Below are 12,757 nucleotides of genomic sequence, written 5' to 3'. Positions count from 1 at the left end.
ATTTGTCCTTTTGTAACTGGCTTACTTCACTGAAGAGTGTCCTCAAGGTTCATCCATGCTACATCATGTGCCATTATTCCCTTATTTTAAGGCTAAATAGTAATGCATTATTATTATGTGGTCCATCCAGAATGGACCACATTTTGTTTATCTGTTCATCTGTTGACGGACACTTGGATAGCTTCCACTTTTTGGCTGTTAGGAATAATGCTACGAACATGTGTGTATAGATATCGGATTAAGACCCTGCTTTCAGTTCTTTGGGGCATATACAAGTAGAATTCCTGCATCGTATGGCAGTTTTTTTTAACTTTTTGAGGAACCACCACTGGTTACCACAGTGGCTGCATCTTTTTATATTCCCACTAGCAGCACACAGAGGTTCGTTTCTCCACATCCTTGCTGACACTGGTTGTTTTCTGTATTTTTGATAGTTTCCAACCTAATGGATGTGAGATGATTCAGCCAACTTTTTTTTTTTTTATAATTAATTTTATTTTATTTTTAAACTTTACATAATTGTATTAGTTTTGCTAAATATCAAAATGAATCCACCACAGGTATACATGTGTTCCCCATCCTGAACCCTCCTCCCTCCTCCCTCCCCATACCATCCCTCTGGGTCGTACCAGTGCACCAGCTCCAAGCATCCAGTATCGTGCATTGAACCTGGATTGGCATCTCGTTTCATACATGATATTTTACATGTTTCAATGCCATTCTCCAAAATCTTCCCACCCTCTCCCTCTCCCACAGAGTCCATAAGACTGTTCTATACATCAGTGTCTCTTTTGCTGTCTCGTACACAGGGTTATCGTTACCATCTTTCTAAATTCCATATATATGCGTTAGTATACTGTATTGGTGTTTTTCCTTCTGGCTTACTTCACTCTGTATAATAGGCTCCAGTTTCATCCACCTCATTAGAACTGATTCAAATGTATTCTTTTTAATGGCTGAGTAATACTCCATTGTGTATATGTACCATAGCTTTCTTATCCATTCATCTGCTGATGGACATCTAGGTTGCTTCCATGTCCTGGCTATTACAAACAGTGCTGTGATGAACATTGGGGTACACGTGTCTCTTTCCCTTCTGGTTTCCTCAGTGTGTATGCCCAGCAGTGGGATTGCTGGATCATAAGGCAGTTCCATTTCCAGTTTTTTAAGGAATCTCCACACTGTTCTCCATAGTGGCTGTACTACTTTGCATTCCCACCAACAGTGTAAGAGGGTTCCCTTTTCTCCACACCCTCTCCGGCATTTATTATTTGTAGACTTTTGGATTGCAGCCATTCTGACTGGTGTGAAATGGTACCTCATAGTGGTTTTGATTTGCATTTCTCTGATAATGAGTGATGTTGAGCATCTTTTCATGTGTTTGTTAGCCATCTGTATGTCTTCTTTAGAGAAATGTCTATTTAGATCTTTGGCCCATTTTTTGATTGGGTCATTTATTTTTCTGGAGTTGAGCTGTAGGAGTTGCTTGTATATTTTTGAGATTAGTTGTTTGTCGGTTGCTTCATTTGCTATTATTTTCTCCCATTCTGAAGGCTGTCTTTTCACCTTGCTAATAGTTTCCTTTGATGTGCAGAAGCTTTTAAGTTTAATTAGGTCCCATTTGTTTATTTTTACTTTTATTTCCAATATTCTGGGAGGTGGGTCATAGAGGATCCTGCTGTGATGTATGTCAGAGAGTGTTTTGCCTATGTTCTCCTCTAGGAGTTTTATAGTTTCTGGTCTTATGTTGAGATCTTTAATCCATTTTGAGTTTATTTTTGTATATGGTGTTAGAAAGTGTTCTAGTTTCATTCTTTTACAAGTGGTTGACCAGATTTCCCAGCACCACTTGTTAAAGAGATTGTCTTTAATCCATTGTATATTCTTGCCTCCTTTGTCAAAGATAAGGTGTCCATATGTGCGTGGATTTACCTCTGGGCTTTCTATTTTGTTCCATTGATCTATATTTCTGTCTTTGTGCCAGTACCATACTGTCTTGATAACTATGGCTTTGTAGTAGAGCCTGAAGTCAGGTAGGTTGATTCCTCCAGTTCCATTTTTCTTTCTCAAGATCGCTTTGGCTATTCGAGGTTTTTTGTATTTCCATACAAATTGTGAAATTATTTGTTCTAGCTCTGTGAAGAATACTGTTGGTAGCTTGATAGGGATTGCATTGAATCTATAAATTGCTTTGGGTAGTATACTCATTTTCACTATATTGATTCTTCCAATCCATGAACATGGTATATTTCTCCATCTATTAGTGTCCTCTTTGATTTCTTTCACCAGTGTTTTATAGTTTTCTATATATAGGTCTTTAGTTTCTTTAGGTAGATATATTCCTAAGTATTTTATTCTTTTCGTTGCAATGGTGAATGGAATTGTTTCCTTAATTTCTCTTTCTGTTTTCTCATTATTAGTGTATAGGAATGCAAGGGATTTCTGTGTGTTGATTTTATATCCTGCAACTTTACTATAATCATTGATTAGTTCTAGTAATTTTCTGATGGAGTCTTTAGGGTTTTCTATATAGAGGATCATGTCATCTGCAAATAGTGAGAGTTTTACTTCTTTTCCAATTTGGATTCCTTTTATTTCTTTTTCTGCTCTGATTGCTGTGGCCAAAACTTCCAAAACTATGTTGAATAGTAATGGTGAAAGTGGGCACCCTTGTCTTGTTCCTGACTTTAGAGGAAATGCTTTCAATTTTTCACCATTGAGGATAATGTTTGCTGTGGGTTTGTCATATATAGCTTTTATTATGTTGAGGTATGTTCCTTCTATTCCTGCTTTCTGGAGAGTTTTTATCATAAATGGGTGTTGAATTTTGTCAAAGGCTTTCTCTGCATCTATTGAGATAATCATATGGTTTTTATTTTTCAATTTGTTAATGTGGTGTATTACATTGATTGATTTGCGGATATTGAAGAATCCTTGCATCCCTGGGATAAAGCCCACTTGGTCATGGTGTATGATCTTTTTAATGTGTTGTTGGATTCTGATTGCTAGAATTTTGTTAAGGATTTTTGCATCTATGTTCATCAGTGATATTGGCCTGTAGTTTTCTTTTTTTGTGGCATCTTTGTCAGGTTTTGGTATTAGGGTGATGGTGGCCTCATAGAATGAGTTTGGAAGTTTACCTTCCTCTGCAATTTTCTGGAAGAGTTTGAGCAGGATAGGTGTTAGCTCTTCTCTAAATTTTTGGTAGAATTCAGCTGTGAAGCCATCTGGACCTGGGCTTTTGTTTGCTGGAAGATTTTTGATTACAGTTTCAATTTCCGTGCTTGTGATGGGTCTGTTAAGGTTTTCTATTTCTTCCTGGTTGAGTTTTGGAAAGTTGTACTTTTCTAAGAATTTGTCCATTTCTTCCTCGTTGTCCATTTTATTGGCATATAATTGTTGATAATAGTCTCTTATGATCCTTTGTATTTCTGTGTTGTCTGTTGTGATCTCTCCATTTTCGTTTCTAATTTTATTGATTTGATTTTTCTCCCTTTGTTTCTTGATGAGTCTGGCTAATGGTTTGTCAATTTTATTTATCCTTTCAAAGAACCAGCTTTTGGCTTTGTTGATTTTTGCTATGGTCTCTTTTGTTTCTTTTGCATTTATTTCTGCCCTAATTTTTAAGATTTCTTTCCTTCTACTAACCCTGGGGTTCTTCATTTCTTCCTTTTCTAGTTGCTTTAGGTGTAGAGTTAGGTTATTTATTTGACTTTTTTCTTGTTTCTTGAGGTGTGCCTGTATTGCTATGAACTTTCCCCTTAGGACTGCTTTTACTGTGTCCCACAGGTTTTGGGTTGTTGTGTTTTCATTTTCATTCGTTTCTATGCAAATTTTGATTTCTTTTTTGATTTCTTCTGTGATTTGTTGGTTATTCAGCAGCGTGTTGTTCAGCCTCCATATGTTGGAATTTTTAATAGTTTTTCTCCTGTAATTGAGATCTAATCTTACTGCATTATGGTCAGAAAAGATGCTTGGAATGATTTCTATTTTTTTGAATTTACCAAGGCTAGCTTTATGGCCCAGGATGTGATCTATCCTGGAGAAGGTTCCATGTGCGCTTGAGAAAAAGGTGAAATTCATTGTTTTGGGATGAAATGTCCTATAGATATCAATTAGGTCTAACTGGTCTATTGTATCGTTTAACGTTTGTGTTTCCTTGTTAATTTTCTGTTTAGTTGATCTATCCATAGGTGTGAGTGGGGTATTAAAGTCTCCCACTATTATTGTGTTATTGTTAATTTCTCCTTTCATACTTGTTAGCATTTGTCTTACATACTGCGGTGCTCCTGTGTTGGGTGCATATATATTTATAATTGTTATATCTTCTTCTTGGATTGATCCTTTGATCATTATGTAGTGACCTTCTTTGTCTCTTTTCACAGCCTTTGTTTTAAAGTCTATTTTATCTGATATGAGTATTGCTACTCCTGCTTTCTTTTGGTCCCTATTTGCATGGAAAATCTTTTTCCAGCCCTTCACTTTCAGTCTGTATGTGTCCCCTGTTTTGAGGTGGGTCTCCTGTAGACAACATATGTAGGGTCTTGTTTTTGTATCCATTCAGCCAGTCTTTGTCTTTTGGTTGGGGCATTCAACCCATTTACGTTTGAGGTAATTACTGATAAGTATGATCCCGTTGCCATTTACTTTATTGTTTTGGGTTCGAACTTATACACCGTTTTTGTGTTTCCTGTCTAGAGAATATCCTTTAGTATTTGTTGGAGAGCTGGTTTGGTGGTGCAGAATTCTCTCAGCTTTTGCTTGTCTGAGAAGCTTTTGATTTCTCCTTCATACTTGAATGAAATCCTTGCTGGGTACAATAATCTGGGCTGTAGGTTATTTTCTTTCATCATTTTAAGTATGTCTTGCCATTCCCTCCTGGCTTGAAGAGTTTCTATTGAAAGATCAGCTGTTATCCTTATGGGAATTCCCTTGTGTGTTATTTGTTGTTTTTCCCTTGCTGCTTTTAATATTTGTTCTTTGTGTTTGATCTTTGTTAATTTGATTAATATGTGTCTTGGGGTGTTTCGCCTTGGGTTTATCCTGTTTGGGATTCTCTGGGTTTCTTGGACTTGGGTGATTATTTCCTTCCCCAGTTTAGGGAAGTTTTCAACTATTATCTCCTCAAGTATTTTCTCATGGTCTTTCTTTTTGTCTTCTTCTTCTGGGACCCCTATGATTCGAATGTTGTAGCGTTTAATATTGTCCTGGAGGTCTCTGAGATTGTCCTCATTTCTTTTAATTCGTTTTTCTTTTATTCTCTCTGATTCATTTATTTCTACCATTCTATCTTCTAATTCACAAATCCTATCTTCTGCCTCTGTTATTCTACTATTTGCTGCCTCCAGAGTGTTTTTAATTTCATTTATTGCATTATTCATTATATATTGACTCTTTTTTATTTCTTCTAGGTCCTTGTTAAACCTTTCTTGCATCTTCTCAATCCTTGTCTCCAGGCTATTTATCTGTGATTCCATTTTAATTTCAAGATTTTGGATCAGTTTCACTATCATTATTCGGAATTCTTTATCAGGTAGATTCCCTATCTCTTCCTCTTTTGTTTGGTTTGGTGGGCATTTATCCTGTTCCTTTATCTGCTGGCTATTCCTCTGTCTCTTCATCTTGTTTAAATTGCTGAGTTTGGGGTGTCCTTTCTGTATTCTGGCAGTTTGTGGAGTTCTCTTTATTGTGGCTTTTCCTTGCTGTGTGTGGGTTTGTACAGGTGGCTTGTCAAGGTTTCCTGGTTAGGGAAGCTTGTGTCGGTGTTCTGATGGGTGGAGCTGTATTTCTTCTCTTTGTTCAGTCGCGCTGTGGGGAGGGAGGGAGGGATGCTGCAAACAAATAACACTGGCGTGCGCTCGCAGTGCCTCAGCCACACTGGGTCTGCCCCCGCTCATGGCGCCTGTAGCCTCCCTGCCCACACCGCTCGGGTTCTAGGTTGTTCCGCTGGGAACAATCCGAGGCTGGCCCTGGGCTGCATGTACCTCCCACGTCCAAGCCGCTCAGGTTCAGGCGCTCGGGCAGTCCTCAGAGGCGCAGACTCAGTTGGGCCTGAGTTTTGTGCTCTTCCCAGGTCCGAGCAGCTCAAGTGATGAGGTGTTTGGCGAGCGCCAATGCTGCGACTTATCGCCTCCCCACCACTCGGTTATCTGGGTGTAAAACCGGCGCACCTTCTCAGGCAGATGTTAACCGTCCAGACCCCCAAGAAGTTTTAGTTAGCAAAGAAGCCTGCTTACAGTTTTATAGATAATGTCTCTCTGGGGCTGCGATTGCCCCCTTCCGGCTCTGGCTGCCTGTCACCGGAGGGGGAAGGTCTGCAGCCAGCTATCTCTGTTCAGTTCTTTTTTCCGTGCGCGGGCCTGGCGGTGTCTTAGGTTGGGGCTGGCTTTTCGCGTGGTAGATATCCCACAGTCTGGTTTGCTAGCCCAAATTATTTTGCTCAGATAGTGCTCAGGGTATTCAGGCCAGAATCTTACTCTAAGCGATGCAGCCCGCGCTGCGCCTCCCTGCCCAGCCCCCGCTTGCTAATGGTGCGTGCAGGCGTCTGCGCTGCTTCTCCGCTGGGGGAGTTACCGTAGGACTTGCAGTCTTCGAGTTTTAATTGTTTATTTATTTTTTCTCCCTGTTATGTTGCCCTCTGTGCTTCCAAAGCTCGGCACAGATTCGGCAGTGAGAAGGTTTCCTGGTGTTTGGAAACTTCTCTCTTTTTAAGACTCCCTTCCCGGGACGGAACTCCGTCCCTCCCTCTTTGTCTCTTTTTTTGTCTTTTATATTTTTTCCTACCTCCTTTCGAAGAGTTGGATTGCTTTTCTGGGTGCCTGATGTCCTCTGCCGGCATTCAGAAGTTGTTTTGTGGAATTTACTCGACGTTTAAATGCTCTTTTGATGAATTTGTGGGGGAGAAAGTGTTCTCCCCATCCTACTCCTCCGCCATCTTGGCTCCTCCCTCTCAGCCAACTTTTAAAGAAGAAAATTTCAAGTGGTGGCATAGGATAAATAATTTTACTTAAGCATTTGGAATAGAGTCCTGCCCCTTTACCAGGCTGTACTTTTTTCTCTTCCTTTCAGTCTAGATATACTACTAATCTCTGTGTGTTTCTTTCTAATTAGATGAGTCTTCAAAATATACCATACACTGCAGTTCTGGCATTCAGATTGGCGACAGTAATTACATGGAGATTGGTGGAATGAGTTCATCGGTGCTCGACAGCACATACATGAATTTGAAAGAAGAGCCGGCTTCTAAGTACCAAGCTATCTTTGGTAAGATGCCCTTGAAGGACTCATCCTACGGCAACCTTGAACCTTCTCACCTAATTATTTCTCTGATTACTCTCCCTGAAGATGCCGTATCGCTCCTCATGTAATTTCCATAGAAGTGCTTTGTAACTTATTTATGTGTACCGAGGACATAATTAGAGTATCTAATTCACGGGTTTGCTATGAAAGTGAAATGAGTCAATGCAAATAAGGCGCTTACGCACTGCCTGGCCCATAGTAAGGTCTAGAGAAGTGTTAGACACATCAGCATCATCAACATGGCCGCCCAGACCCAGGAGCTCATCAGGCCCTCAGCGAAAGGGATTCCGTAAAAGACAGAAGACTATGCCCTCAGCTGCACTTGCATAATAAAAATTAGAGGGCTTTCTCACATGGGGTTCCACTATACAGCCTCATAACATTAATCCCAAAACACGACCTGGGAAAAACGGTGTGATTTAAGAACCCAGCTTCCTAATTAACCCCAGGATTGGCATTCTTTTTTTAATCAAGGGCCAGAGAGTAAATGTTTCCGGCTTCGCTGGCCATCTCTGTTGTAGCTCCTCAATTGACACCACTTCCATGAGGGCCTCCCTGGTGGCTCAGGTGATAAAAAACTCGCCTGCAGTGTGGGAGACCTGGGCCAGATCCCTGGTTTGGGAAGATCCCCTGGAGGAGGGCATGGCAACCCACTCCAGTCTTTTTCCCTGGAGAATCCCCATGGACAGAGGAGCCTGGTGGGCTGCAATCCTGGGACCGCAGAGCCGGACACGACTGAGCGACTGAGCAGAGCACACAGCACAGCTGACCCCGCAGCACACCAGTAGCCTCAGGCAGCAGGTGCACGGATGGGTGTGGCCACGTTCTAATAAAACTTTGTTTAAGACATGCAGTGGGCCACGTGTGGCTCACAGGCCATAGTTGGCCAAAGTGAAAGTGAAGTCGTGTCCGACTCTGCGACCCCTGAACTGTAGCCTGCCAGGCTCCTCTGTCCATGGGATTTTCCAGGCAAGAATACTGGAGTGGGTTGCCCCATCTAATCCTCTCAAAGCCAGTCTTTAATGCACTAGAGCAGAGGTTCCTAAGGTTTGGGGTGACAGGGTACCTTTGAGAACCTGCTGGAGCCCAGGGTCCCTCTCCTGGTGAAGCACTGAGACTCTGGCCGGGAGGCTGACACCTGGTGGTGACGGTCAGAGCCGCACTGCGGGAGCCGAGGAAAGAATGGGTGTCCTGCGGGGGCATGAGGTGTCTCTGTTATCCGCTTACTGAGCATCACGGAGTATGGCTTGTTTGTGGTGGTGTGGTGGTTATATACTTCTGTTTGCTTCATTTTATTATTTTTATGAAGGCCTGAGAGGAAGGAACCAGTAGGGAGAGAGGGGTTATGGCTCTAGGAGAAAGGAGGACTGAGTGGGGCAGGGGAAGGATGAGCCCAGAAATACTGCACCCATGAAAAAACAGTGCAATCAAAGAGTTTCCACGCAGTGGTCTCAGTGTCCTGGACCAAGTTAGAGGAATGCACACCGCTGGGGGAAGGTATCCTGAGTTGAGTGACCTTAATTCTGGCCAGATGTAACCAGAAAAGGCCCAAAAGGAACAAAAATGGTGTTTTCCCCCTTGACGTCAGGAAAGTGTAAACAGGAGCTGTGGCTCAGCTGGTACGGAACAGCCTAGCAGCCGAGGGGGCCGCTCCCAGGAGGAAGCAGGTCCTCACGTGGGCTGGTGGACAGGTGAGGGTCATCCAGGGAGCCGACAGCCAGAGCGTGGGGAAGTTAACCTTTCTTACTGACTCCTGGTACTCTCTACTTTATGCAGGTGTTTGAAGCCAGATGTTCACCTGGCCATAGCTCAATGCCTTCTCCTCTTTTCTGTTTGGCAGATAATACCACTAGTCTGACTGATAAACACCTGGACCCGGTCAGGGAGAATCTGGGGAGACACTGGAAAAACTGTGCCCGTAAGCTGGGTTTCTCTGAATCTCAGATCGATGAAATTGACCACGACTATGAGCGAGATGGACTGAAAGAAAAGGTTTACCAGATGCTCCAAAAGTGGCTGATGCGGGCCGGCAGCAAGGGGGCCACAGTGGGAAAGCTGGCCTGTGCGCTCTACCTGTGCTCGCGGATAGACCTGGTCAACTGCTTGATCCGCATCAGCCAGAGCTAAGCCCACAGGGGCTCCTGCGGCGGGGCCACCTCCTCCCCAGTGAAAGCCTGCTGCCTGCGGCGACTCGGACTTCTTTTCTCCCTGACACAGGGGGTGCTGTGTCTGCATAAAAATCACTTCCTGCCTTTCACAGCTGGAGGAGGGAAAAGGGAACCGACAGCAAACCACCCGCTACGCAGGACGACCTATTCGTGGCCAAGGCCCAACCCAACAAGAAGCCTAATTGGGCTCTGAAAAGGAGAGAGTTGAAAAGATCATTTTTTTCTTTCATATTATCCCATAATCTTCATGCTATTCATTCTGGTTTCTGGGAGTTTTGTTTGAGCAAGGAAAAAAAAAAAATTCGGAGAACATAACCTAAATCAGCTTTCTAATTTTACACTGTCTTCTCCACATAGGCGCCTGTTATAACCAAAGTAAAAAAAAAAATTCTCATCCAGTCGGATAGTGGAAAACTGGAGGGGGAGACGGTCCTGAGCTGTGGGAGGGGGCAGGGTGATTCCTTTCCCAGATGGATCCCTTGTGACCACTGTTCTCTAAATTCCAAACAGGTTTTAATCAGTGTCAGAGGCAAAATGCAGACAATGTTTTAATAGACTAATTAAAATAAAATTTTGTACCTCAAATAGAAGCCACTGAAATGATGTGTTTGTATAAACGAAACAGTGTGAGATTCTCCATGGTGACTTTACCACGTGGGTCGGCGTTTCCTTTTCACCTGGCTACTGGCAGGAGAGGGGAAGCTGGGGAGAAAAGAGCTTTCCTGACCGTGCATTTTGACTTTCAAAATGCAACACCCACGGGCCCGAGAGTCTAAGCACTGCTGTCCCGCACACCTGGCTCAGGGGCCTTTCCTTCAGCCCCTACTGTCTAAACACTGGACCGAAGAGGGCTAAGTTTACACCTGAGGAGTTTGGATACTAGGCCCAAACGCCACAAGAACACTCGTCTTGGGCAGGAATCAACGAAGTGGGACGACACCGACTACAATACGAGAAAGAAGGCAACCTGTTCTTGGCTCCGAGAAAGGTATCCAGACCCTGAGGTTGATACTCGTAAGTGACTCCCACTCCCAGGCCGCAGACCCTGGTCAGCAGAGTCCCCGCCTGTCGCTGTCGTGATAATCTTTGCTGTGGGTCAACACGGTGAAGTTAGATCTTCAGCAACACGAAAAGGAGTTATTTCTCACAAGACACTTTAAATAGTTTAAAAAGCTTTTCTAATTACAGTAATCAATAGGATAGGTCTCTATACGGTCAAGGTGTGAGAAGCATCTGATTACAAAGAAATCACTGAAGGACTAGTTCTATGGTGTAATCCAGACACAGGCCTCTGAAATCAAGCAGGCATTAGTTCCACTCTGGCTGTGCACCTGGGGCCTGCTTCCTGACCTTTCCCAGCCTCAGTTTATCTGTAAATAGGGTGCTAGGACATAAGGTAGGTGTGAGGATTAAACTTAAGATGATGCATCTCATTTTAGGTGCCTGGCGCAAAAAAGTTAAAGATGTTTTTTGATGTAGACCATGTTTAAAGTCTATTGAATTTGTTACAATATTGCTTCTGTTTTTATGTTTTGGTGTAGAGGCATGTGGGATCCTATCTCCCCCATCAGGGGTTGAACCCACACCCCTTTGCATTGGAAGGCAAAGTCTTAACCACCAGGGAAGTCCTTAAAAATAGTATTTTTAAAATTAGTTTTTATTGGAGTATGCCGGAGTCCAGCTCCAGCAGCCAGGGATTCAACCTGAAGAGATGGACGGTGTCGGCGATGATGATGTAGCCTCTGACTCATAGTATGGAGTGACATGTTTATTTCAAGCTTCAGGTTCTCTTTTATACTTTGACAAAAGCATTAGGTCAAAGGTTTGACATTTTTAGTTTCCCTCACCCAGATTTACTGTACTCAATTTGGGATTACATTGTAACTCATGCTACATTCCTCAGTTTCTTATCTTTCTAAATCCTGTTTGCCCCTAGCATCTTAAGATCATTATCTCCTAAAAAGGCTTCTAGCTATTCCTAATTAATCCTAAACCCAGCAAACTTCTTTTGCCATAAACATTCCCCTCACAAACAGGTCTCAGATGATAATCCTTCCCATGGCCTCAAGCTGCCTACTTGCTCATCCTGGGATATTCTTTGTAAAGATCCTTGAACAAATGTCAATGGTTATTTTATAGATTATTTTCTGGGCACAACTGTAGAAGGCTTTGTGCTTTCTCATGCTTCTCTCAAGCACCTTAACATTCTTTCCAGCCAACTCAACCAAAGAAAGGAAAGAACAAGTCAGAATCTCAAGGCCTAACTCCTTCATCCTGGGGCCGTGCCTGCGAGATGAGGAGAGGGGGCTGGGGCCGTGCCTCCATTTTGTCAGTAATGCCTAAAGTGGCTCCAAACAGGAGTATAGTTGATTTATAATGCTTTGTTAGTTTCAGATGTACAGCAAAGTGAATGTTAAACATATATCCACTCTTTTTTAGATTCTTTAGGTCCTTATAGACTGTTGAGTTCTCTGTTAAACAGTAGGTTTTTATTAGTTGACATCAATAGCCTTAGCCTAAGACCTCAGCACTACCATTTTTGCTGACCAGTAGGATAACTAGTGTTAAAACTGTAGAATTATTTTTAACCCTCAACATCTCTGACAAGAAATCCCAATCAACATTTCATAAAAAAAATAAGGAAATGTTGACCCCACCCAAGATTCTGAAAGTCAAACAACAGTAGCTGGAACATTACATATTTCTCTTTCCTTCTGTGCAGGAAATTGATGCAACAGCTTTATGTTGAAAAAACATTTTATCATAGTATTTAAATCAAACCTCCCTTTACTGCCAAGAAACTCCCATGGGTCAAGGAGGACACTGCGGGTAAAACAATGTCCTATGGCTGTAACACCAGGAAGCACTGTGCAATCCACTCCACTGTTACAATGGAAGGGTGTCCAGAAGAAGTAATATAAAATGCAAGGAAGCTGCTGGAATCTCCAAATCAAGACAAGGCTAAACAGCAGCCACCGATATGCGGTTGTTTTCTGTTAAGGGAGAGAGTGAAGTGAAGTGAAGTCGCTCAGTCGTGTCCGACTCTTTGCAACCCCATGGACTGTAGCCTATCAGGCTCTTCCGTCCATGGGATTTTCCAGGCAAGAGTGCTGGAGTGGATTGCCATTTCCTTCTCCAGGGGATCTTCCCAACCCAGGAATTGAACCCGGGTCTCCTGCATTGCAGGCAGACGCTGGAGAGAGTAGCCACAATCAAAAGGTATTGTTTTTTATTTTCTCTATGGAACCTTCAGCTGCAAATACTGTTTATAATCTTTAAAGACTGAACTG

At 42.7% G+C, this 12,757-nt stretch overlaps 1 protein-coding gene across 3 annotated transcripts in view; it reads left to right on the top strand.

Moving 5' to 3' along the window:
- The window catches only part of RIPK1 (receptor interacting serine/threonine kinase 1), a 33,677-nt gene extending 23,620 nt beyond the window's left edge, over nucleotides 1–10,057 (top strand). For all 3 annotated transcript variants that reach the window (XM_061398979.1, XM_061398978.1, XM_061398977.1), the window contains exons 10-11: nucleotides 7,111–7,263; nucleotides 9,140–10,057. In XM_061398979.1, the coding sequence (XP_061254963.1) occupies nucleotides 7,111–7,263; nucleotides 9,140–9,426 (440 nt within the window). In that variant the 3' untranslated portion in view covers nucleotides 9,427–10,057. The remainder of the gene's footprint in view (nucleotides 1–7,110; nucleotides 7,264–9,139) is intronic.
- The last annotated feature ends 2,700 nt before the right edge of the window (nucleotides 10,058–12,757 follow it).

Source organism: Bos javanicus, chromosome 23 (assembly GCF_032452875.1).
Source record: "Bos javanicus breed banteng chromosome 23, ARS-OSU_banteng_1.0, whole genome shotgun sequence".
In the NCBI taxonomy this organism is placed as follows: Eukaryota; Metazoa; Chordata; class Mammalia; order Artiodactyla; family Bovidae; genus Bos; species Bos javanicus.
This window is presented reverse-complemented; position numbering and strand designations above follow the sequence as displayed.